General features: G+C 57.6%; 2 protein-coding genes across 2 annotated transcripts; one reads left to right on the top strand and one right to left on the bottom strand.

The window, feature by feature from the left end:
- Positions 1–10,150: 10,150 nt before the first annotated feature.
- LOC132076354 (uncharacterized) lies at positions 10,151–14,456 on the bottom strand. Its single transcript, XM_059477395.1, has 5 exons — positions 13,993–14,456; positions 13,645–13,908; positions 11,343–11,484; positions 11,091–11,165; positions 10,151–10,616 (listed from the first exon to the last, which is right to left on the bottom strand). Exons 1-5 carry the CDS (start codon positions 14,104–14,106, stop codon positions 10,579–10,581), a joined length of 633 nt encoding a protein of 210 aa, XP_059333378.1. The 5' UTR covers positions 14,107–14,456; the 3' UTR covers positions 10,151–10,578.
- An 824-nt stretch (positions 14,457–15,280) lies between these two features.
- Positions 15,281–17,267, top strand: NKX2-3 (NK2 homeobox 3). The gene is made up of 2 exons (XM_059477215.1): positions 15,281–15,769; positions 16,427–17,267. Exons 1-2 carry the CDS (start codon positions 15,427–15,429, stop codon positions 17,065–17,067), a joined length of 984 nt encoding a protein of 327 aa, XP_059333198.1. The 5' UTR covers positions 15,281–15,426; the 3' UTR covers positions 17,068–17,267.
- Positions 17,268–19,211: the final 1,944 nt, after the last annotated feature.

The following is a 19,211-nucleotide window of genomic DNA, read 5'->3' on the forward strand; positions in this document are numbered from 1 at the left end:
AAGCTGTCTTTTGTGAACATCATAATGGCATGTTCTGCAGGACTGCAGGGTTCCCTGGTGCTCTCAAGAATCATCTTTTTGGCCAGACATACAGGAAATGTGCATGCACCTCCTTGCAATCAGCCCTTTGAAATGCTACTGTAAAAGCACACGTAAGCACCACCACTCATCAGCACTGCACAGGACAAACTCGTCCAGTGCAGACATTGCAGAAAGGAAAAGCAGAAGCCTGGCCAAAAGGTACCTGATTTGTGCTGCAGCCCTGGGTGTCTGCAGCAGCCAGCGGTGCTGGGCTGGATAACGCGCACCCGCGGCACCAGGGCAACGCTCGCTCCCAAAGCCAAGATGAAATGCACCATATATGGTGAAGGTACTGTTAGTCCATGGCTTCTTCCTAGGATCTTCTGAGGAAATCCTGCTTGAAAATGGGGAACAAAGACGTTTGACTGTGTCTCAAGCAGGGATGTGAACTGCCCTCAGGACCAAAAGGAATGGCTTCAAAGAAACAGGGAGCAGTGAGGTGTCAGAGCCTTGGGTATCTGTGAGGTGCTTAACAACATTCTGGTTGTCTTAATTAATACTGATTGCCCACCCATTTCCTACACCCTGACTGGCCTCTAGAAGTTGTTCTCAGCAGGTAGAAGTTGCTGCAATGGTGTCAGCACTGGTCTCCAGGTACCCATGGCAGGCACAGGCCAGCTCAGAGTTGGCACCAGTTTGCTGCTGCCAACACTGGCTGCAGCCCTACAAGTCATGGAAAAGATGGAGTACCTGCTTGTGGAATGCTGGGTGTGTTGGCTATCCCTCTGGGTGGCAGGGGCTAACAGAAGACTCTGGCTCTGACAGGGGTTGGTTTGGGGTCCTGAGGGTGAACAACTGGATGTGAGCTCAGTGCTGGGACCACATGATAAAATGCAGTCCTGGGCACCAGAGCTGGGAGTGCAGCAAATGGGAGTTGTGAGGCACTGCAGCACAGGATGCTAACCCTGAGATACTGTGAATAGCCTGGTGCCCCACTTTAAAAAGATAGAGATGAAGTGAGACATGTAAATGTGATTCCCACCCCCCCATATTTCCCACAGCATCCAGCAGACAGAGTGGGGAGGTATGGGCTGGAAGGGGAAAGACACAAGGTGGCTTGAAAACTGAATGAAGTGATGGAATCTGCATCTTCAGACATTTCCAAAATTGAGCGGATCAAGGCCCAACCAGCAGGCTGTACTGCCAGAGTCCCTGAGGCCAAAATTATTCTGTGAAATGAGAGAGAGTGCAGAAAACAGGCACAGAAAAGCCACAGTTGCAGGAGAATGCACCCCACAGTGACAGAATCAAGCTCAACCTGTTTTCTTCTTAAAAAAGCTCAAGAAATTTGACTGCTATGCACAAGTACTCTCATAGTAAGAAAATACCATGTGCTAACATGTTTTTATTCCAGCCAAAAAAGGCAGAACAAGAATCAATGGTTGGAAATTAAAAGCCAGACAACCCTGCATAAGAAATACGACATACATTTGCTGAGCAATGCTGATTAGCTGGTGGATTAACCGTCAGGGATTAAATAAGACCAAACCATGAACTCCCTTGCTCCTCCAGACCTGATGCTTTTGTGCATTAGTGAAACCCCAGGTTATTTGGATCCAGAAAGGGTAACAAGACAAGGCAGTCAGGTAGATCAGCATAGGTGATCTAATGACTAACTCTGATCTTAAACATCGTGAGCAAAAATACCTCATGTTACTAATGCACATAGAAAAACTCCCATTGCACAAGCTCCGTGTAAACACTGGACAGTTGACATCTGCAAACCCACAGATGGAGGGGGACAACAGTTGTTGCTCCTGTTTTAGAAACACAAAAACACCCAGCCCACAGACGACCTGCAGGGGCCTTGAGACAGGGCTGAGACCAGGAGTGAGGCACGAGCTTGGAACACCACGAGTCTGTAAGCAGTGAATTCATGAGAGACATGGGGGCTGCCCCAGGATGCTCCTGGATGCTGTGTATTACACATGTGGCACATTGGATTGGGAAGAAATGGCCTTTCTGTGCAGAGCTTCGGGGAATCACACAAGGCATATGACCATTCCAGGAAAAGTAGGGTCAGAGAGATGTACAGAAACAGGGGAAAATTTGGATAGGGGGAAAAAAAAAGTTAGGAGTAAATACCAAAAAAATCCAAACTAATAATACCAAATAAAATAACAAAAATTAAACTAAAATATCAAAAAAACCCAAAACTCAAAAAAACCCCCAACCAATCAACCAGAAAAAAAACCAAACCAAAGAAAACAAAACAACAACAACAAAAAAAAAGCCACAAAAAAAACCCACAATAAACCCCCCCCCCCCAAAAAAAAAAACCAAAAAAACCCCACAAACCAACAACAACCTAATGGAAACCTTCACAGCTGAAGCAAAACACACCTGGCAAGGACCAGTCCTGAATAGACTGGCCACAGGCAAAATTACCTTCCCTTTTTTTAGTATCTGTGTTCACAGAATTATAAAAAATAAGCCTGGAAGGCCCTTGAAAGGTCACCTAGCCTGTCTGCCTGCCCCCAAACAAATCAAACCCTTCCTGGTGGAGCTTTTGTCTCAACTCTTCCTAAAAGAAACCTCTAGTGGTGACGACGGGTCCCAGGAAAAACAAGTTTTAATCCCTTTTACCGCAATCATTGCAGGGTGAGTCTATGGCTTCTTCTACCCACCTGAAAACAAGCAATAGCCCATTATCTCATACTTTGTAGCAGGGCTTTATGCATTTAAAGACTTTTATCTTATTTCCCTGTAGTCTTTGTGTTGTGATACTAAGCTACCCTTCAGCCTTCTCCAGTATGTCATGTTTTCTGAATTTCTGATCTTGTTCTTCCCTGGGCTTTCTCCAAGAGCGGCAACTTGAAACGCTGAGCCCCAAGTGGGATTCAGTGCTGAGTCTGACACTCTTTAAATGCGTCAGGATCACATCAGGTGTCTTACAAACACCTTGTTCATATGTCCTGGTCTGATTTTGCTCTTCTCACTTGGGCTGCTGCTGTCTCACGCTCCCTGCAGGACCCACTGTCATCTCCAGCTACTTTCCCACAGAGCAACCTCACTCATTCCCCAGCCAGTGTCTGCAATGTTGATTTTTCCCAAATCACAGAAGAGACTTATATTTGTTCTTATCAGCAGGTTTATTTCAGGTTCTTCACCTTCTCAAGAAAATCATTCTTGCAGACTGGTGCTGCAGGTGAAAATCACTGATGAAAGCACCGACTACCCCTAAACCAAGACCAGGCCCTGTCTGAGGGCTGAGCATGGGAAACTGCCCTTTCAATACCTTTTCCCAGTCAGCTGTGTCCTCATGTAGCCACACACTCACCTAGACCACATTTCTCCACTACTCACAAGAATTCAAGAATGTCATGTGGAAATGGGACTAAACTCCTGTGAAAGTCAAGATTTAGCACATCTTGTCTTTCCTATGTCAGGCAGCACGGAAATCCTCAGGTAGAAAATTTGGTTGATTCAGCTCTTAGCTGATGGCCAAAGCTGTCACTTACTGCTTCATTATCCCTGCTCTTGTGTTGTGTCACTTAATGATGTATTTGCCTGTCTTCAGTCTGTTTATGATCTGTTTATGCCAAAGGTCCCTTTTCCCTTTACTTCTGCACCCCTAGTCTTGAGTAAAACTCAGGAACTTGGAAAGCCACAAAGATTCATTTGGGAAAAAAAAAAAGGAGGGAAAAGAAATACTCAACAACTACATCCTCAGAACTCACATGTTTATCCAAATTCATCTGAACCTTCTGGGGACAGTGACTTTTTAGGGTAAAATGAAAACAAGTTCAAGTGACTTTTCCATCCCTGCAACAGTACAGTAATTCCAGCCAATCTCAGACAATTTTCCAAGAAGATTTCCTGCAACCTCACAGTGATTAAAGGAAATAACATTGTGAATAAAGGGACATTCTTCAAAGTCAATGAAGGAGCCACAAACTGTACATTCTCACAGAGGGCCGGAAAGCGCCAGCGCGAGGTGGATTTTGCAGAGCGTGGCCCCCTGAAGGAAGAGGGTGGGCTGCCCATCCATCCCTCTTCCCCAGGCTGGGGTTGTGACCGGGCTTCTCCCGGAGCAGGGATGAGGGAAGAGGGTCCCCAGGCTCTCCATGCTTGAGGCCAAAAGGCTTGGCCCCACAAGCTCTGGCTCCCCATCCCCAGGTGAGAATTCAACAGGTCTGGGGTCAGGTGCAAGGGGCAAGAGCCCACAGACCCTCTCAAGTCCCAGGGTGACTATGCAAAGAGCAGCGTGCCACCATGGCTGTTTCATGCCACAACCTTCTTCCTAGGAACCTCCTCATGCCTCGCTTTGCCTCCATCAGGCTCTCAGTGCCTTTGCCGGGGGTTGGCACAGGAACGGGCCAAAAGAGCCGCATGGGCAGAGGCGAGAGCACTTGGCTGCCATGGGGAGTGGGGTCCTGCCCGTGGCCACCCCTGTCCCTCCCTGTGGGTGCCCCAACACTGGGACCAGCTAGGCAGGGAGGAGCCTGCACTCCAAACGGCCCAAGGGCACTTTTAAAAGCCCACCTTGTTAGCTGAAACAAAGAGAAGGGGGTAACGAGGAAGGGAGAGGAGAAAGGTGAGAGGGGCTCCCTGGCAGCCTAAACACACAGGCTTCAGTTGATGCTGCGTAATCAGGGCATTAGCTAATGAGCTTACTGCGGCACAGGGACAAGTCCTTTAGAAATATCATGGCCACCTGGGGAGGCTTGCAGAGGAGCCAGGCGGCCTTAATCTGCAGTGCTGGAAAGACAAGCCCCCTCTGCCCCTCCCCAGCACTGCTTCCTCCCTGGACAGAGCGTGTCCCGGGGTGCCACAGAGGGCCGACACAAATCCAACAAGAACTGGGCATGAAAAGGATAGTAAAGGGTGGTTTTAAAAACAAAACAGCCCGTGCTCACGGCGGATCTTAGACGTCCGTGCAGTGGGGATGGGGCTGCTCGGGGACCAGTGGGATCCAACTGCCCTGGACAGACAGCGCTGCCCCAGAGAGCCAGCAAAAGGGATTCCAGAAGTATGGATTGCCTGTCCTGCACTGGCAGCTGTGACGGATATGTCAGACAAAACCAAATAACTCCAAAATACGGAATGGGTGGTTTTTTACAAATCATCCAAACACAGCCTTATAAAATCTGAGGCAAACACAAATTCATATAAAAGTGCCTGTGAATGTGCTAATTTGAAGGGAAAGTGGGTGAGAGAATCTGATGTTGAAAGTCACTTAGAACGATGCAAACACTAACTATACAAATACTCATCAAATACTTATTTAGAAAGTGGCTTTAGACAGTGAACAGGCTGGGTTGAAAAATAATCATTTGCTGATAAATATTGAACTAATTGAGGAATTTGGGCATGTGGCAGTATTTGCATGAATTAGAGTGGAGGAAGTATGAAAGCATCAAAGACAGAACACTTCTCCAGTGAAAAAAGAGACAAGCAAAAACCTCAGCCAAAAACAAGACTCCATTTAAAAATTATCTCACACTAGTGAAGACATGACCAAACCCATGTATTCACTAGAAAAATGTAAATTTATTATTTTTATTATCATATTGGGGCAGAATTATTATTAATTATGTAGAAAAGAAATTATAAAACTTAAAATTATACTGTAAAGAAATTGCTTAAAATTTTCTAGCTCAAAAATAAGTAGATTGACAACTATTATATGGAAACCAATTTAATTTAACTTTTCAGTGGGATATTTTGAACTGATTTTTTCCTTTCAGTTTTCTAAAGCAGAAATCTGTTCGAAATTTGAAGGCATTGTGTTTCCAGGTTTTCCTTGTCCTCTTTTTGTCTGCTGCCCTGAAGCTGCTTTATGATGGCTGACGTTCATGCTGGATTTCCTCCTCTTTTTTGATCCTTTATTCCCTACTCCAAGCTTTAAGAAATTTTAGCATTCTTATAAAAGAAAAAAAGAAAAACCCTAAATGCAATTATCGCTTCCTCAGCCATCAAAAAGTTGTAACAATAAAAGTAAAAGAAGAAAGAAAAAAAATTATCAACATTTAAATAGTTTTTCAGCTGTAGTAGAAACAATTACGCTTACTCAGAAAATGGTGGGACCTATAGCAAAATTATCTTCTTTTTTTTTTCTTTTTTTTTTTCTGTGAAGATTTTTTTCTGAAATGCTTTAGTTGGGTTTTTTGGTTTTGTTTTTGTGTTTTGGATTTTGTTTTGTTTGTTTGTTGGTTTGGTTTTTGGTTTTTGGGGTTTTTTTTTTTTTTGTGGGAGGGAAAAATCAGGGTCTGTTTTCTGGGCTGCTGCTTTCTGATTAGTCTTGATGATTAAGGCCCTGGGGTCCCAACCACCTTGGGGATTCAGCTCTCACACTGCTGGCTGGGGAGGGGAATCTCTTGTCTGCACCAGGAGCAGCAGCTTCTCCTGCAACCAGACCATCCAGCAGAAGGGGTGACATTGGGGGGAGTGTGGCTGCAGGGCTCAGAGGTGACACAAGCCATGGGGATGACCCCATTGCTGTGGCAGTAGCAGGTGTGTGGGGCTGCAGACACCCTGGCTCCACGCTGGGGGAGATGCCAGTGCTGGGCACAAGAGCCTCGCACACCTGCAGTGTGGCTAAAGGGAGCAAAAGTGCCACAGCTGCCATTTGGGAAGGAGGGTGGGACATTCCCTTGCCTTTCCAGTTGGTCACCGCTGCCCCAGCTCCAAGTCCAGCACAATGAGCACAGTGAGTGATGCCCCAGGTGCCCACCCATGCAGGGACCACGCCCCAGGAATCGCCCCTTCCCAGGCATGGTGAGGTGGGGGCCGATGGAAGCAGTGAGCTCAGCCCCTCTCTCTCTGAGCAACAGGGTCCTTCCACAGCTCCCTGCTCCTCGAGTGTCCACTGTGGGGTAGGGCACAGCCCCACAGCGAGGGCGGGGGACTGTCACTCCACACACACAAAACAATAGTCAGTGTCGATTATTTATTTTCCAAATAAATCAGCGGGTTCTGCAGGAGAAGGGCTGGAAATTGGCGAGTTTAGATTAGACCCTCCCCAAACCCCGGCTGGGCCTTGAGCCGCTGTCAGGGCTGCAGAGAAACAGCAGCGAACTCTCACGCAAATGGCCTATAAAAAAGGCCCCTGTCAAAGGCACCTTGACCTGGAGGTTTGCTGTGGTGCTGAGCTCCCCATGGCCCTCCCCTCCCTGGGCTGCACTCCCCTCGCATGATGTATTTCCCCTGCCTTTTTTAGAGCTGCATTATGTTAGCTCCAGGAAACAGCCTCTTCCTTCTTATAAACACAGCCCTGGGTTACTGACCAGCGGCCCTGCCACTCCACAGCCACTCTCTGTCCATCCATCACACCTCGCTGTCACCCTGGCAACATATCTCTTGGACCGGTCCGGCTCCAGGGATGGGAGAGGCAGGAGGGGGGGATAAGGGGGGGTCACATACACAGAGCACAATTCCAGCCTGCTGACTAATTCCCTGGAAACTCTGGGGCTGCACAATGAGAAAGCCTTTCCGAGGGTTTCTCGAGCGTTACTGGAAGGTCAGATGAAGGTCAGCACAAGGACACGGCTCCTACTTTCCCCACCGTCAGCAAGGGCGGGTGCGCGGGGCGGACGTGGGTGAGCGCGGGGGTACCACGGGTGCACGGTGGGAGGGATGTTTGGAGAAGGGAGCCTGGGCCCAGGCGTCCCTGGGATGCGGCACAGAGCCCGCTGGCCACTGCTGGGCACAGGAAATGTGCCTGAGACGGGGCTGGCGGGGTGTCCTGGCAGCCAGACAGGCGTCAGTGCTTCCAGTGGGACAGGGCATGGCCAGTGGTGTGGCCTTTTGCCACCCCAGAGAGGGAAGGGAAGAATTACTTTGGCCCCATGCGAACTCCCCACCAGCTTTGCTATGGCCCCAGTGCCTGCAAACTGCTGGCCTGACACAGCATCCCTGCATAGGTCGTTCACAGTACAGGATGGATCCTGGGGGAGAGCACCAGGATGGGTCCTGGGGAGAGCATCCCAGACATGCTTGGATACCCAAGGTCTCCAGTGTGCTGGGATATCAACAGCACAGGGACAATACAGGAACCATATCAAGAGATCCAGGTTGTCCTGTCAGTGCTGGCACAGGGACATATCCTGGCTGAGCCTTTGAGCCATCCAGCCTCTTGTATGCATGGCTGAAGCACAGCAACCGCAGCAGGAGGGGTCCAACCATGTCCTGCTCCTGGAACACCACCCATGTCCATCCCCACCTGCTTGTCCTTCATGTTAAGCCATTGTCTCCAAGAGGAAATGCCATTTAAAGGCAGGTATTTCAAAAGAAATGGGAGATGTCTACTCTCTGAACAACACAGCACTTCACTTCTGCCTGTTCCCTGCGTAAAGCTGGGAGTCAGATTTACACAAGGATAAAACAAAAAAGGCAATGCTTTTAAGGACAGATCTTCACAAACCCAAACTAAAGCCCCATGAGGGCAAATCCTTTCTAATCCATGCTCTTCCTCAGAGGTGTAAGTGGAGTGGAAGGGTAGACGGGAGGGATTTAAATCTGGAAAACAGTTCCCCATCTCTTTGGTCTGAGAAAGGCCCACTGATAGACTAAAAACAAGTTTGCAGAGAAGCCTGTGTGGGATAATCCAGCTATGGCCCCGGAGGGGATGAGAACAATTAGGAGTCCTCTCTCAAGTCTCCACTCCAAGATAGAAAAACAGTTTATAGTTTAGTCCAGAGTTGTTGTTAGAAAGTTCTGAATCATCAGGATACACTAACAATTTCTGCACAGTAATTGCCAGGATAATTCATTAGGATAAACTATTAACAGAATCTTCCAACTCTCCTATCTGCCTTCCCGTGTGCAGGACACAGGGGCTGCCCTATTTGTACAGGCTGTCGGTGAGGATCTGGGCTCAGGAGGGAACCACATGAGCAGCCATGGCTAAATACAAAAAGTATTTCAAAGGAAAACAAAAGAATGGGCATTTATTAGACATGTGCAGGCCAAGCACATGCTCTGCCTTTAACCTTTCCAGGCATGGTAATCAGCCAGGGAGCAGTTTGCCTTCACTGCCACTGAACATGCCGCAGTCTCCAGCCACAGCAACCTTTCTACTTCCAGAGAAAACCCACCAGAGCATTGGAAGCTGGCCTGCTGTGGCCTCTGGAAGGATAGTGCAAAATGTGTTTGGGCTGAGCCTGTCAGGCTTTTAACTCATATTTACCCAGAAGAGACAGAAATTACGAGCTTCCCCAGCCCCCAAGTGCAGGTTGTTGCATGACAGAGGATATTTGTGTCCAATCCTCCTGAGCTGGTCAGCCTCAAATCACATTTGGGAAGATGAAACAGTGCAACAGCCACTGGCTGTGGGTGCCCCTCAGAGCAAATGACAGCCCTACAGACAAATGCCAGCAGAGTTGAGGAATGCCACCACACAGAGGTCTGTGCACCTCCCTATGGATGCGCTCAGCCAAGGTTGCAGCATCATTTCTGCTAAAGCTGATTCCTGCATCCTTTTTCAGCTCAATTTCCCTGAAACCACTCTGCAAACCCAGAGCTGTGGACCCTTTTTTTTACAATTTTGCCAGCTCCGGGGTAGCCATGGCCAGGATGGCTTCATCTGCATGGGAACAGCCGGAGGAATCTTGATTAAGCAGGGAGAGAAGTGGGGACTGGCTGCCAGGCAGATGCCCTAAACAAGAGTAACTTATCAGCTCCATTTCCAAGATGAGACATCTGTCACCACCTTGCACAGAGCCAGCCCAGCCACTTGCTCCTCACCAGCACGTCTGTACAGAAGCATGAGCGCTTCCCTCTCCTTGAAGAAAGCCACAGAAATAGCCACCATATAATTTGCAATTTTTTCTAGAAAATGCTTTGCTTGGGCTCAGAAAAGCATTGCACCCAGAATGCTTTGGGGGACAGAGCTGGACAGGAGCAGGAGGCAGCATGCAGCTGCATTCCCAGCCCGTGTTTGCCAGCAGCAGCAGTGCAGGGAGGTCTCCTGCCCGGAGGAACACCAAGTGCTGCGGACAGCAAGGAACCTCTCCACCAGCACACACACAGCAAAGCCCGACACAGTTAATCCCTCCAGTTTATTATGTAATAAAACGCTTTCCAGACCTGTTAAAATTTAATTGGTTTAATCTTAATTGTTCCATTTTCTGTGGCACACGCAAACACAGAGCCTGACCCTGCCACTCTCGTGTGAACTGTCCCGCGGGCTGTGGTGGGAGCAGGATGAAACCCGCTGACCTCAGCGGGATTTTGCGCATGAATCAGAGCGGCAGGTCTGGGCTCAGAGCTGAAATCCAGCACTGGGCAGGTCGCCAGCACAAGGCCCAGGGTCCACTTAGGCTCCACTTAAGCGCTATGGGATGCAAGTGGTACGCAGGCCTGGGGATGCGAGCGGTGAGCAAGCCTCGTGCTGGGCCTCTGCCGAAGGATGAATTTCAGCTCAGCTTCTCAACCTCACGGACACAAACACACAGCAATGGCTTCTGAGACACGGAGCAAAGGTACTCCCAGAAAGGCTGTGGGGTGTGCTCCACCAACAGGGTGGTGTACGTGTGCCTGTAGCTGTGTCCTCCTTCAGCTGCACAGGGACCCTCTCATCACACGGTCAGTAACTGTGATTTATGACAGCTTCTAAGCCAGAGAAAGAGGTGTTCTGCTACTCTTTGCACATCCCTAGTCATTGGGCTGTTATGCAGCAGGGTAGCTTTGTGAAGCCTGGATATCCTTTGTGCACAAGAGATGCCAAATAAAAGCAGGCAGGAGGGGGTCCTTGGCACTGGCATTTCCTATCCTGCATTGCCTTAGATGAAGGATGACCTTTACCTGCTCCTGCAAGGTGGCTCTCACCAAGCTCAGCATGTGAGCCTCAGTTTCAGAGGCCCATCTGGCACTGAAATCAAGGGCAACCTCCCCTTTGGTGTCCAAGCCTACCGAGCTCCCCTTGCTGCAATGGGCTGCACCTTTGCATTTGCTGCTCCTATCCCTCAAAGTGCTGAACACTGAATGTTTCACACAGCTAGTGGTATCTCTCAAACCAACCTCCCACCTTAAAAATATAGTGTAGGATGTTAGAGTCTGATTCTGACCTTTAGAAAACACATTTATTTTCCACTGAGGCTTTGTTTCGGGATGTATTTCCAAGCCATGCATCCCCGCAAGAACTGTGAAGCAAAAGTAAATCAGACAATGTCAATGGAGAAAAAAAATACTGAAGAAAAGCAGATATTTGCAATGATGTATTTCTCAATAAAATGGGCATTAGTTGGGTGGCTCTCGGCCAAACCAAGCCAGCTGTTCTGAGGATTTGGAGAGATGCAGGCAGGTGTCAAGTGGCAGACCTGAGTGAACAGGATGGTGCAGGCACTGCCTGGGCACAGATGGGACAAAGCAGTGAGACAAGGAGCCAGCCTGTTGCTGGGTGAGCATGCTGCATCCTCTGTCTGGACCTGGCTCCACTGCCTGCAGAAGCTCTCTCCTCTCCTGAGGAATACAGATAATGTTTATTTTCAAAGTTGTGAAAAAGAGCCATTCCTGTGCAGGTGGCAGGGCAGGGATAAACGCCATCCTTTCCCCCGGGCGCGGTGACCAGGTGGGCGCACTCAGGGAGTGAGTGCGGGTTGGGAGCTGCGGCGGAGCCGCCCCGTGTGCGCTCCTCACGGAGCCCCTCAGGGCGCGCCCGCTGGGCACCGAGAGGGGCGCCGAGGCTGTGTGCGGGGAGACCCGGACCCCGGAGACGGCGGAGCGCTGTGCCGTGCCGGGCCCGGCCGGACAGGACCGTACCGCGGGGTCCGCTGCCGGCAGGTGACCGAGCCGTGCGGAGCCGGTGCGGGCTGCACGGGACGGCCCCAGCGGCAGCCCCGGCGGCGGGTCGCTGTCCCGGGACCCGCCGCCTCTCCGCGTCGCGTCGCCGGCCCCGCCGTGCGGGGGCGTCCCCGGCGCGCTGCGGTTCTCACATAAATCAGGACCGAACTCCTGGGAAAGGGCCATCCTTCACGGGGCGCTGCTGACAGAGAACGAGAACCAGACGGGCCCTGAGATAAACCACGGCGCGCAGCGTTTACACAAGGGCAGGCTCTGTGTAAATAGAGCCGGGCGCGGGGGGCAGCTCCCGGCGGCGCGGGTCCGCTCCGGCTACGGCCCCAGCCCGCGGGCCGCCGGGCTCCCGGGGCGGCGGGCAGGTGGGTGCCGCCCGCCCAGCGCCTCCCGCCGCCGTGCCCCGCTGGCTCTCCGAACACTGGGGCTGGAGACAGGGCCGGATTAGCGTGTTTGTTTGTTTACGGCCATTAGCGCGGGGCCGGCTCCAGCACTCCGCACCCGCAAGACTAATGGAGCAATTAGCAGCCCCGGTGCTGATAGCATCGCCCCGAGCGAGACCCCCGGGCGTGGCCGCTGCTACCGGGCTGCCTGCGGCCGGGCCCTCGGGCGAGAGCGGGCTGCTCGCTCCCTCGCCCGCCCGCCGCGGTGTGCGCGGCTGCAGCGGGGCTGCTGCTCGCTCCCCGGGCCCGGGGGGAGGCTCTTGGCTCTCTTGGCTCCGCTGCAGCATCCGCACGGCGAGTTCCATCCATTACAATAATCCCCTGTCTAAACAGAGCGCAGGAGCGGCCGGGACAACAAGGCCCTGCTGTAAACAGAGCTCAGGGGACGCCGCTAATGATATAAATAAAATAACCATTAATAGCCCGGTGACCCCAGCCCAGCCGGCTTGGGAAAGCCCTGCAGCCGCAACCCGGGCTGAGACCCGCCGGCAGGTACCGGGCTGCCCTGCTCCTTCCTCCCCCTAGATTCTGTACCTCCGTACCGCTCGTCCCGGTCCGGCCGTGCTCCTCGGCGTCAGCCGCCTCGGCACGGGCACGGTCGGGCCCGACCATCTCCCCGCTTGCCCGGCTTTTCTAGCCGGGAACTCACCACCGATCCGCCTCCACTAACGGGGGCATGCTGGCATGGGGGGAAGGCGCGGGCGCAGTTACCGCACCGGGAGACTGGCGGAGGGTGAGGCCCAGAGAAGGCCCGGCCGCGGCTTGCTCCCTCCGTCGGGCGCGGGCTCCCCGCGCAGTCCGTGTGGCCGGCAGCAGCACAAATGAGTGGGTCCCAGCGGGAGAACCACTCGTACCACCTGGGAGAAATCCCGATGCGCCCTTTTCTGTCCGACCCAGGATCCCAGAGCCCGCAGGCCGCGCCCGGCGATCGGCCCGTCCGGGATCCCTGAGCGCGATGGCGCCACACGAGTCAGACACTGCCGGGGTGCGGCCCTCAGCACGGCGGCTGCTGCTCCCGCACACGGTCGGGCAGGCGGACACCGGCGGTGGCCCGGCAGTTCTTATGGCCGCCACCACCGAGGGCAGCGGCCCTTGACGCTGCTCTCCCCGCCGGGAAGCTCGGCCGCAGGGGAGCTCCCGGGCAGCGCGGCGCTGTGCAGAGCCCGGCCGCTCACCGCGCTGCCTGCGGGCCCCGCGCCTGCACCTTCCCGGGCCCGGGGCCCCGAGGCGGGCGGGAGTGGCCCGGGACGGTGGCGGATGTGTAACACAGATAAGGAGCTAATTGTTACTAATTATTTTCGGAGTCCCGGCAGCGACGCAATGCCGAGCTTCTCTGCGCACCGGCGGCACAGGGCAGAGTCGGGCCCCAGTCAGGCCTGCTTACTGCGGCCGCCCTTCCCCCGTCCACCGTCCGGACAGCAGGAAGGCGTCTCCCACGGGGAGCGGCGAGAAGAGACCGACTCGTCATATTTATGTGGCGAGGGGTTTGAAGCTGCGTGATGGCAGCGGTCCGGTGCGCCGCGGGACCGGCAGCACATGAGCTGCGGCGAAGAGCGCGGCACTCGGGCTCCTGTCCCGGGCTGCGCCCCAGTAAATCCGTCTCTGGGACGTGCAGAAAGACGTAGATACGAGGGCACCGACAGAGCCGCTAAACAGTGGAGACGCCGGACGTTAACAACACGAGAGAAACTCCCGGGAAGGCCCCGCGAAGCCCCGGCGCCGGGACACTCACCTGCCCGGCGTACGCGCCCGGCTCCGGTGGCCTCCCCTCGTCGCCGATCCAAGCCCTGCGGGGCAGCAGGATTTTAATCACAACGAAAAATCTCACCAAAGACCCCCTGCCCATCCCTCGGTGCGCCCGCTCCCCGCGCCGCGGCAGCCCCGAGCCCGTGCAAAAGTCCGGGAGCCGCGGGGAGCGCCGGGGGGCCGCGGCACCCCCGCATCACCGCGGGGCTCGGCCGGTGCCCGGCGAAGTCCTGTTCCCGGGAACTTCTCAGTGCGGAAGAGCTCGGCAGGCTCATTCGGTGCGTCACCCGCCGCCACGGTGGCGAGGTGGCTCCGCGGAGCCGCTGGCCGCTCGTTACCCGTGGGAGAAACGAAAGAAAACGAAACGAAACGAAAGAAAACGAAAAACAACGAAAGGAAACAGAGACGATCGCGGTATCGCGCTCCCCACCTAGCCCCGCGTTACCGCAGTCCCGGGCTGCCCACCCGGCCCGGCCCGGTCCGCCCCGACTGGGCACGGCGGTCGCGGGCTGCGGGGCCCGATCCGGCGGGAGAAGCGTGCTTTCCCCTGTGCGAACGAGTGCCGCACCGGCTGCGGCGAGCTGGGCCGGCCTGCAGACTGGCCGATCGCGGGGATATTTGCGGGGACACCGGCGAAGGGACCGGAGGTGCAGGGGGATGAGGATGGGTCGGCTACGTGTACGTCGCATGGCTACGGCCCGTCCGGGACGGCGGGGTCGCCGTCGGCTGCGGGAGGGGCGCGGGCTGGCGGAGGCGCCTGGACCTCCCCTCCGCTACGCGCCCTGGGCCGCCGGAGGCACTTGCGGAGCCGTGCTGGTGGGGCGGGAGGCCGGGCTGGTGGGGCCGCACATGTCGGTCCCTGCCGGGGCCGGACCGAGCCGTGTGCGGGCAGGGGTCAGCGGGGCGCGCCCGGGCGGGGATCCCTACCTACCTACACGTGCTTAGCACTGGGGGGCGCGGCGGCGGCTGCCGCGGCTCTCTGCGGACACCCCGACCCCGGCGCACCGTCCCCGCGCCCGCCGGGCGGGTGCCGGGCCGGCGGGGCGCTCTGCGGGAAAGCAGCCTCCCCGAGTGCAGCCTTAATACATTGCTATTTCTGGCCGGGCGGCCGGAGCCGGGCAGGGGGCCGGCTCTGCCTCCCCCTCTTTCCAATGGTGAGGCCGCCCCCGGCCCCTCCTTGCCGTGACGTGCCGGCCCGGGGCAGAGGAGGCTCCCGAGCCTTTGGCTGTCCCTGCAGAAGCTGTAACAAAACGCAGACCCCCAGCGCCGAGCTAATGGAGGCAACTTAGACAGAAGCAGGCGCGGCCCCTCGTCTCTCGGCGCTGCCTGCTCCCCCCGCACCGGGCGCGGCGCTCCCCGCCGAGCAGCCGCCCGAGCGCCGCCGGGCCCGCGGGACTGCCTGGCCGCTTGCGCTGCCCCGATGATGTTACCGAGCCCCGTCACCTCCACACCCTTCTCTGTCAAAGACATCCTCAACCTGGAGCAGCAGCAGGACCCGCACTATGGGGCCCAGCTCCCGCACCACCTGGAGCACCACTTCCAACCCGCTGCCTGCCTGCTGGCGGCCGCCGACGGCGCCCGCTTCTCCGACGGCGAGGAGGAAGAGGAGGAGGAAAAGCTCTCCTACTTGAGCCCCATGGCAGCGCCCGGCAGCCAGGCGGACGCGCGGATCTCCGCCGACAACTACGTTCACGCCGTGCTGCGCAGCTCCTGCGAGGCTCCCGGCCCGGGAGAAGAGCTGGAGCCGGCGGTCCGAGACCCAAGTGAGTATCGGCTCCGCCGCGCTCCCCGCACTGCACCGCCCCGCCGAGACGGGCCCCGCGCTGCCTTCCCGCGGTGCATTCCCAGCCCTCGGGCATCGCCCCGCGAAGCCCAGGTCCCTGTAGCCTGCCCCGTGTCCCTTGGCCATGTCGGGCTGGGACAGGCACGTCGCGGGGCTGCCACCGCCCTCCTCCGCGCCTCGCTCGCCTCCTCCCTGGGTAATGCCTCCGCATGGCCCCAGTCCGGAGGTGTCGGATCAGGCCCGGGCTCTGCAATTTAGGTAGCGGAGGGGAAGGAACGGGTCGGGTTAGGCCCAATCCGCACCCGCTGCGGCGGAGCCCGGCGGCGGAGCAGGTGCCCGGCGCTGTGCGCGGCGCGGAGCTCTCCTCGCGGTGCCGCAGCGGTAACGCCGCAGCCGGCCCGGAGGTGCGGGAACGTGCCCGGCCCCGCGGCCCGAATCGAGCCCTCGCAAACACAGGCGGTGCCCGAGACGGCCGGTCCCAGCGCTGCCTCCCCGCCCGCACCGCGGTGCCCCGACGGGCGCGTAGCGGCGCGGGGCCGGCCGGGCGCGGAGCCCTCGTCCGCCGGTGGGGCCCGCCGGGAGCAGCGAGCGCCCGGCGTCGGCTAGGCGCACCCGTGACCTTCGTTCCCCCGTACAGAGAGCTGCGTCCTGAAGAAGCCGCTGGACTCAGCGGAGAAGGCGGAGGAGACGGAGAGGCCGAAGCAGCGGAGCCGGAGGAAGCCGCGCGTACTCTTCTCCCAGGCGCAGGTCTTCGAGCTGGAGCGCCGGTTCAAGCAGCAGCGTTACCTGTCGGCGCCCGAGCGGGAGCACCTGGCCAGCAGCCTCAAGCTCACCTCCACGCAGGTGAAGATCTGGTTCCAGAACCGGCGCTACAAGTGCAAGCGGCAGCGGCAGGACAAGTCGCTGGAGCTGGGCGGCCCCGCGGCCCCGCCGCCGCCGCGCAGGGTGGCCGTGCCCGTGCTGGTCCGTGACGGCAAGCCGTGCCTCGGCGGGTCGCAGGGCTACAGCTCGGCGTACAACGGGCCCTACTCCTACAATGGCTTCCCCGCCTACGGCTACGGCAACGCAGCCTCCTACAACCCCGGCTACGGCTGCACCTACCCGGCGGGCACCGGCGGCGCGTCCATGCAAGCCGCCTGCAGCCCGGCGGCGGCCGCCAGCCCCTTCGTGAACGTGGGCGGCCTCGGCGGTTTCAGCGGCGGCGGTCAGCCGCTGCACCAGCCGGCGGCGGGGCCTTCCTGCGGCCAGGGCGCACTGCAGGGCATTCGGGCCTGGTAGCCCGCACGCACTGAGGGTCGGGAGCGGACCGACAGGACGGCCCGGCGGCTCCGCGGCCCCGTTAGCACCCGCACCGCATCCCGGCTGCGCGCCACGCGCCCTGGAGCGGAGGCGGCGGCGGCGGGACGGCGCGGCGGGACCCCGGCGCTCCCGCGAGCATCGGTGCGGGGCCGGCGACGGACGGAGCGGAGCGGCGGCGGGACGGGGCCGCGCGAACCCGCAGCGAAGCGCCGCCGCCCCGCGGAGCCGCCGCGACGGCCGGGCGGGCCGGGCGGGCCGGAGCCGATCGCGCCGCGCCAGCGGAGCAGCTTTGCTTGTAAAAAGCCGACGGCGGGGCCCGCTAGTGCCGCGGCTCCTCTATCTACTCTGTATCGGTCACTGCCAGCGCCAGCTCGCCCAGTCAGTCAATAAACCAGGTGCAATACTCGCCGCCCGATCCTCCTTCGTCCAGCGGCCGGTGCCCGGCGGAGGGGCCGGGGCCCGTGCCCGGCGGCGGGGCGGTCGCCGCGTCGTGCCCGCGGGGCAGTGCGGCCCGGCCGGCTTGTGAGCGTGCCAAGGGCGCTGAATGGGGCCGCGTAGCTCAGAGCCGGGCCCATTGTGGCCGACGGGCCGGCGCTGAAAGGAGCCGCCGAGGAAGGTAGCGGGAATAGGCGCTTATTGGATTCGGGAACAAAAGGTGTGGCAGGGAGGCGAGGGACAAAGGGGCCCCGGCGCCGAGATTGACGGGCCGCTTTGCCCCCCACTGAGGCCCAGGCCCGGCGCTTTATGCGCGGGGGCTGCAGAAACGTGCTGGGTTTTGTTCCCCATTCTGGGAGCGCAGGGGAAGAGGAGGGGGGTCCGCGGGCCGCTGATTAGGGCCGGCCGGGCCGGGCAGCCTGAATGCCGGGTCATTATTGCTACATGTTCAGCCATTTCGCTCGATCGCAGGGGGAGGGGGCGGCCGAGGCCCCCGAGCCCCACGGGACCGGCCGCGGGGTCGCCTTCCGCCTGCCCCGTCCCGGGCCGCCCGGTCCCGCTGTCGCCACCGAGGCGCTCTCGGGGCGGTGGCGGCCGCGCTGCCGCTGCCGTGCGGCTGCTGCCGAGCCCCGCCGGGATGGGCCGGACACCCGCAGAGCAGCGCGGCAGCAGCGGCCGTGCGGGGCACCGCGGGCGGCTGGGGGACCGAAGGCGCCGGGAGCTCTCCCGTGCCGTCCCGCACATCTGCCCGGCCGCCACCCTGGCTCTCCCAAGCTGTTTCCAGCGGAGCCTTCTTGGAGCCGGCGCGACGGACGCAGACCAGGGGCTGGCTATGCCACCCCCCTGACCCAGCGCTGCCCACCATGTCCTCCCCATGAGCTCCCCATGTGTGTTGCGTGACAGCCCCGTGTCCCGAGCAGAGGACCAGGCTCTGCCCTCGCAGAAGCAGCAGGTAACACCGCTGACATTACTAAACCCGGGTTTAAACTGCACATGCCCACCATTCAAACTGAACGTGCACCTTCGGGGTTTGCTGTTTGAAAGGAACCGGAGAAATTCTTTCCACTGCGGGGATAGAGTGGGAACCCGCAGGCCCCGGCTGCCAGCCTGGCTCGGCACGGCACGGCTCGGCACGGCACGGCACCCCGCTGTCCCGCGAGCCGCCCGAGGCCAGCAGGCTTCGCGGGGCCGGCGCTGGGAGAGGATGCGGCACGCCCAGCTGATTGTTTGCTGGATGGCAGTAAGGTGTCGCAGGAGAGGAAGCCCAGGCCCTGCTCTTGGCTTTCAGAGATGAGTGGTTAAGGCCCTGTGGTCTCGTGGGTAGAAACAGGATAGTCAAGAACAAAGGTAATGCGCTTTCTTCACAGCAGCAGTCAGGCTGGAGAGATTTGTCTCTGCCATAGGAAGGAGTTGCATTTTCCTCCATGTTCTGCCAGACTGTTGTCTGCAAAAATAGGGGACTCGTGTGTGTTCATACTTCAGCATGCAAGCCAGAGGAACCGTAACCACAATAGAAGCTCCTCCAAAATCTGGGTGTGTGAGAGGAGTTCCCAGCTTAACACATCCCTTCAAAGTACATGGCAGTTGATGAGAAATCCACTGCATCTCAGCAGCACCCAGAGGTTCTGGCTGAGATCAGAGCCCCAGCATGGGACACGCTGCCCAGGTCTGTAGTCACAGTGTGTAGA

Source organism: Ammospiza nelsoni, chromosome 8, assembly GCF_027579445.1.
Source record: "Ammospiza nelsoni isolate bAmmNel1 chromosome 8, bAmmNel1.pri, whole genome shotgun sequence".
Lineage (NCBI taxonomy): Eukaryota > Metazoa > Chordata > Aves > Passeriformes > Passerellidae > Ammospiza > Ammospiza nelsoni.

Excerpts from the sequence above, each read along its gene's own strand:
- NKX2-3 (XM_059477215.1), top strand. The coding sequence starts at position 15,427 with ATGATGTTACCGAGCCCCGTCACCTCCACACCCTTCTCTGTCAAAGAC. Across the intron at positions 15,770-16,426 it reads GCCGGCGGTCCGAGACCCAA|AGAGCTGCGTCCTGAAGAAG; the intron begins GTGAGTATCGGC and ends TCCCCCGTACAG.
- LOC132076354 (XM_059477395.1), bottom strand. The coding sequence starts at position 14,106 with ATGGGCAGGGGGTCTTTGGTGAGATTTTTCGTTGTGATTAAAATCCTG. Across the intron at positions 11,485-13,644 it reads ACGGGGGAAGGGCGGCCGCA|GAGAGGAGAGAGCTTCTGCA; the intron begins GTAAGCAGGCCT and ends TGTATTCCTCAG. Across the intron at positions 11,166-11,342 it reads GCACCATCCTGTTCACTCAG|TTCTTGCGGGGATGCATGGC; the intron begins GTCTGCCACTTG and ends TTTGCTTCACAG.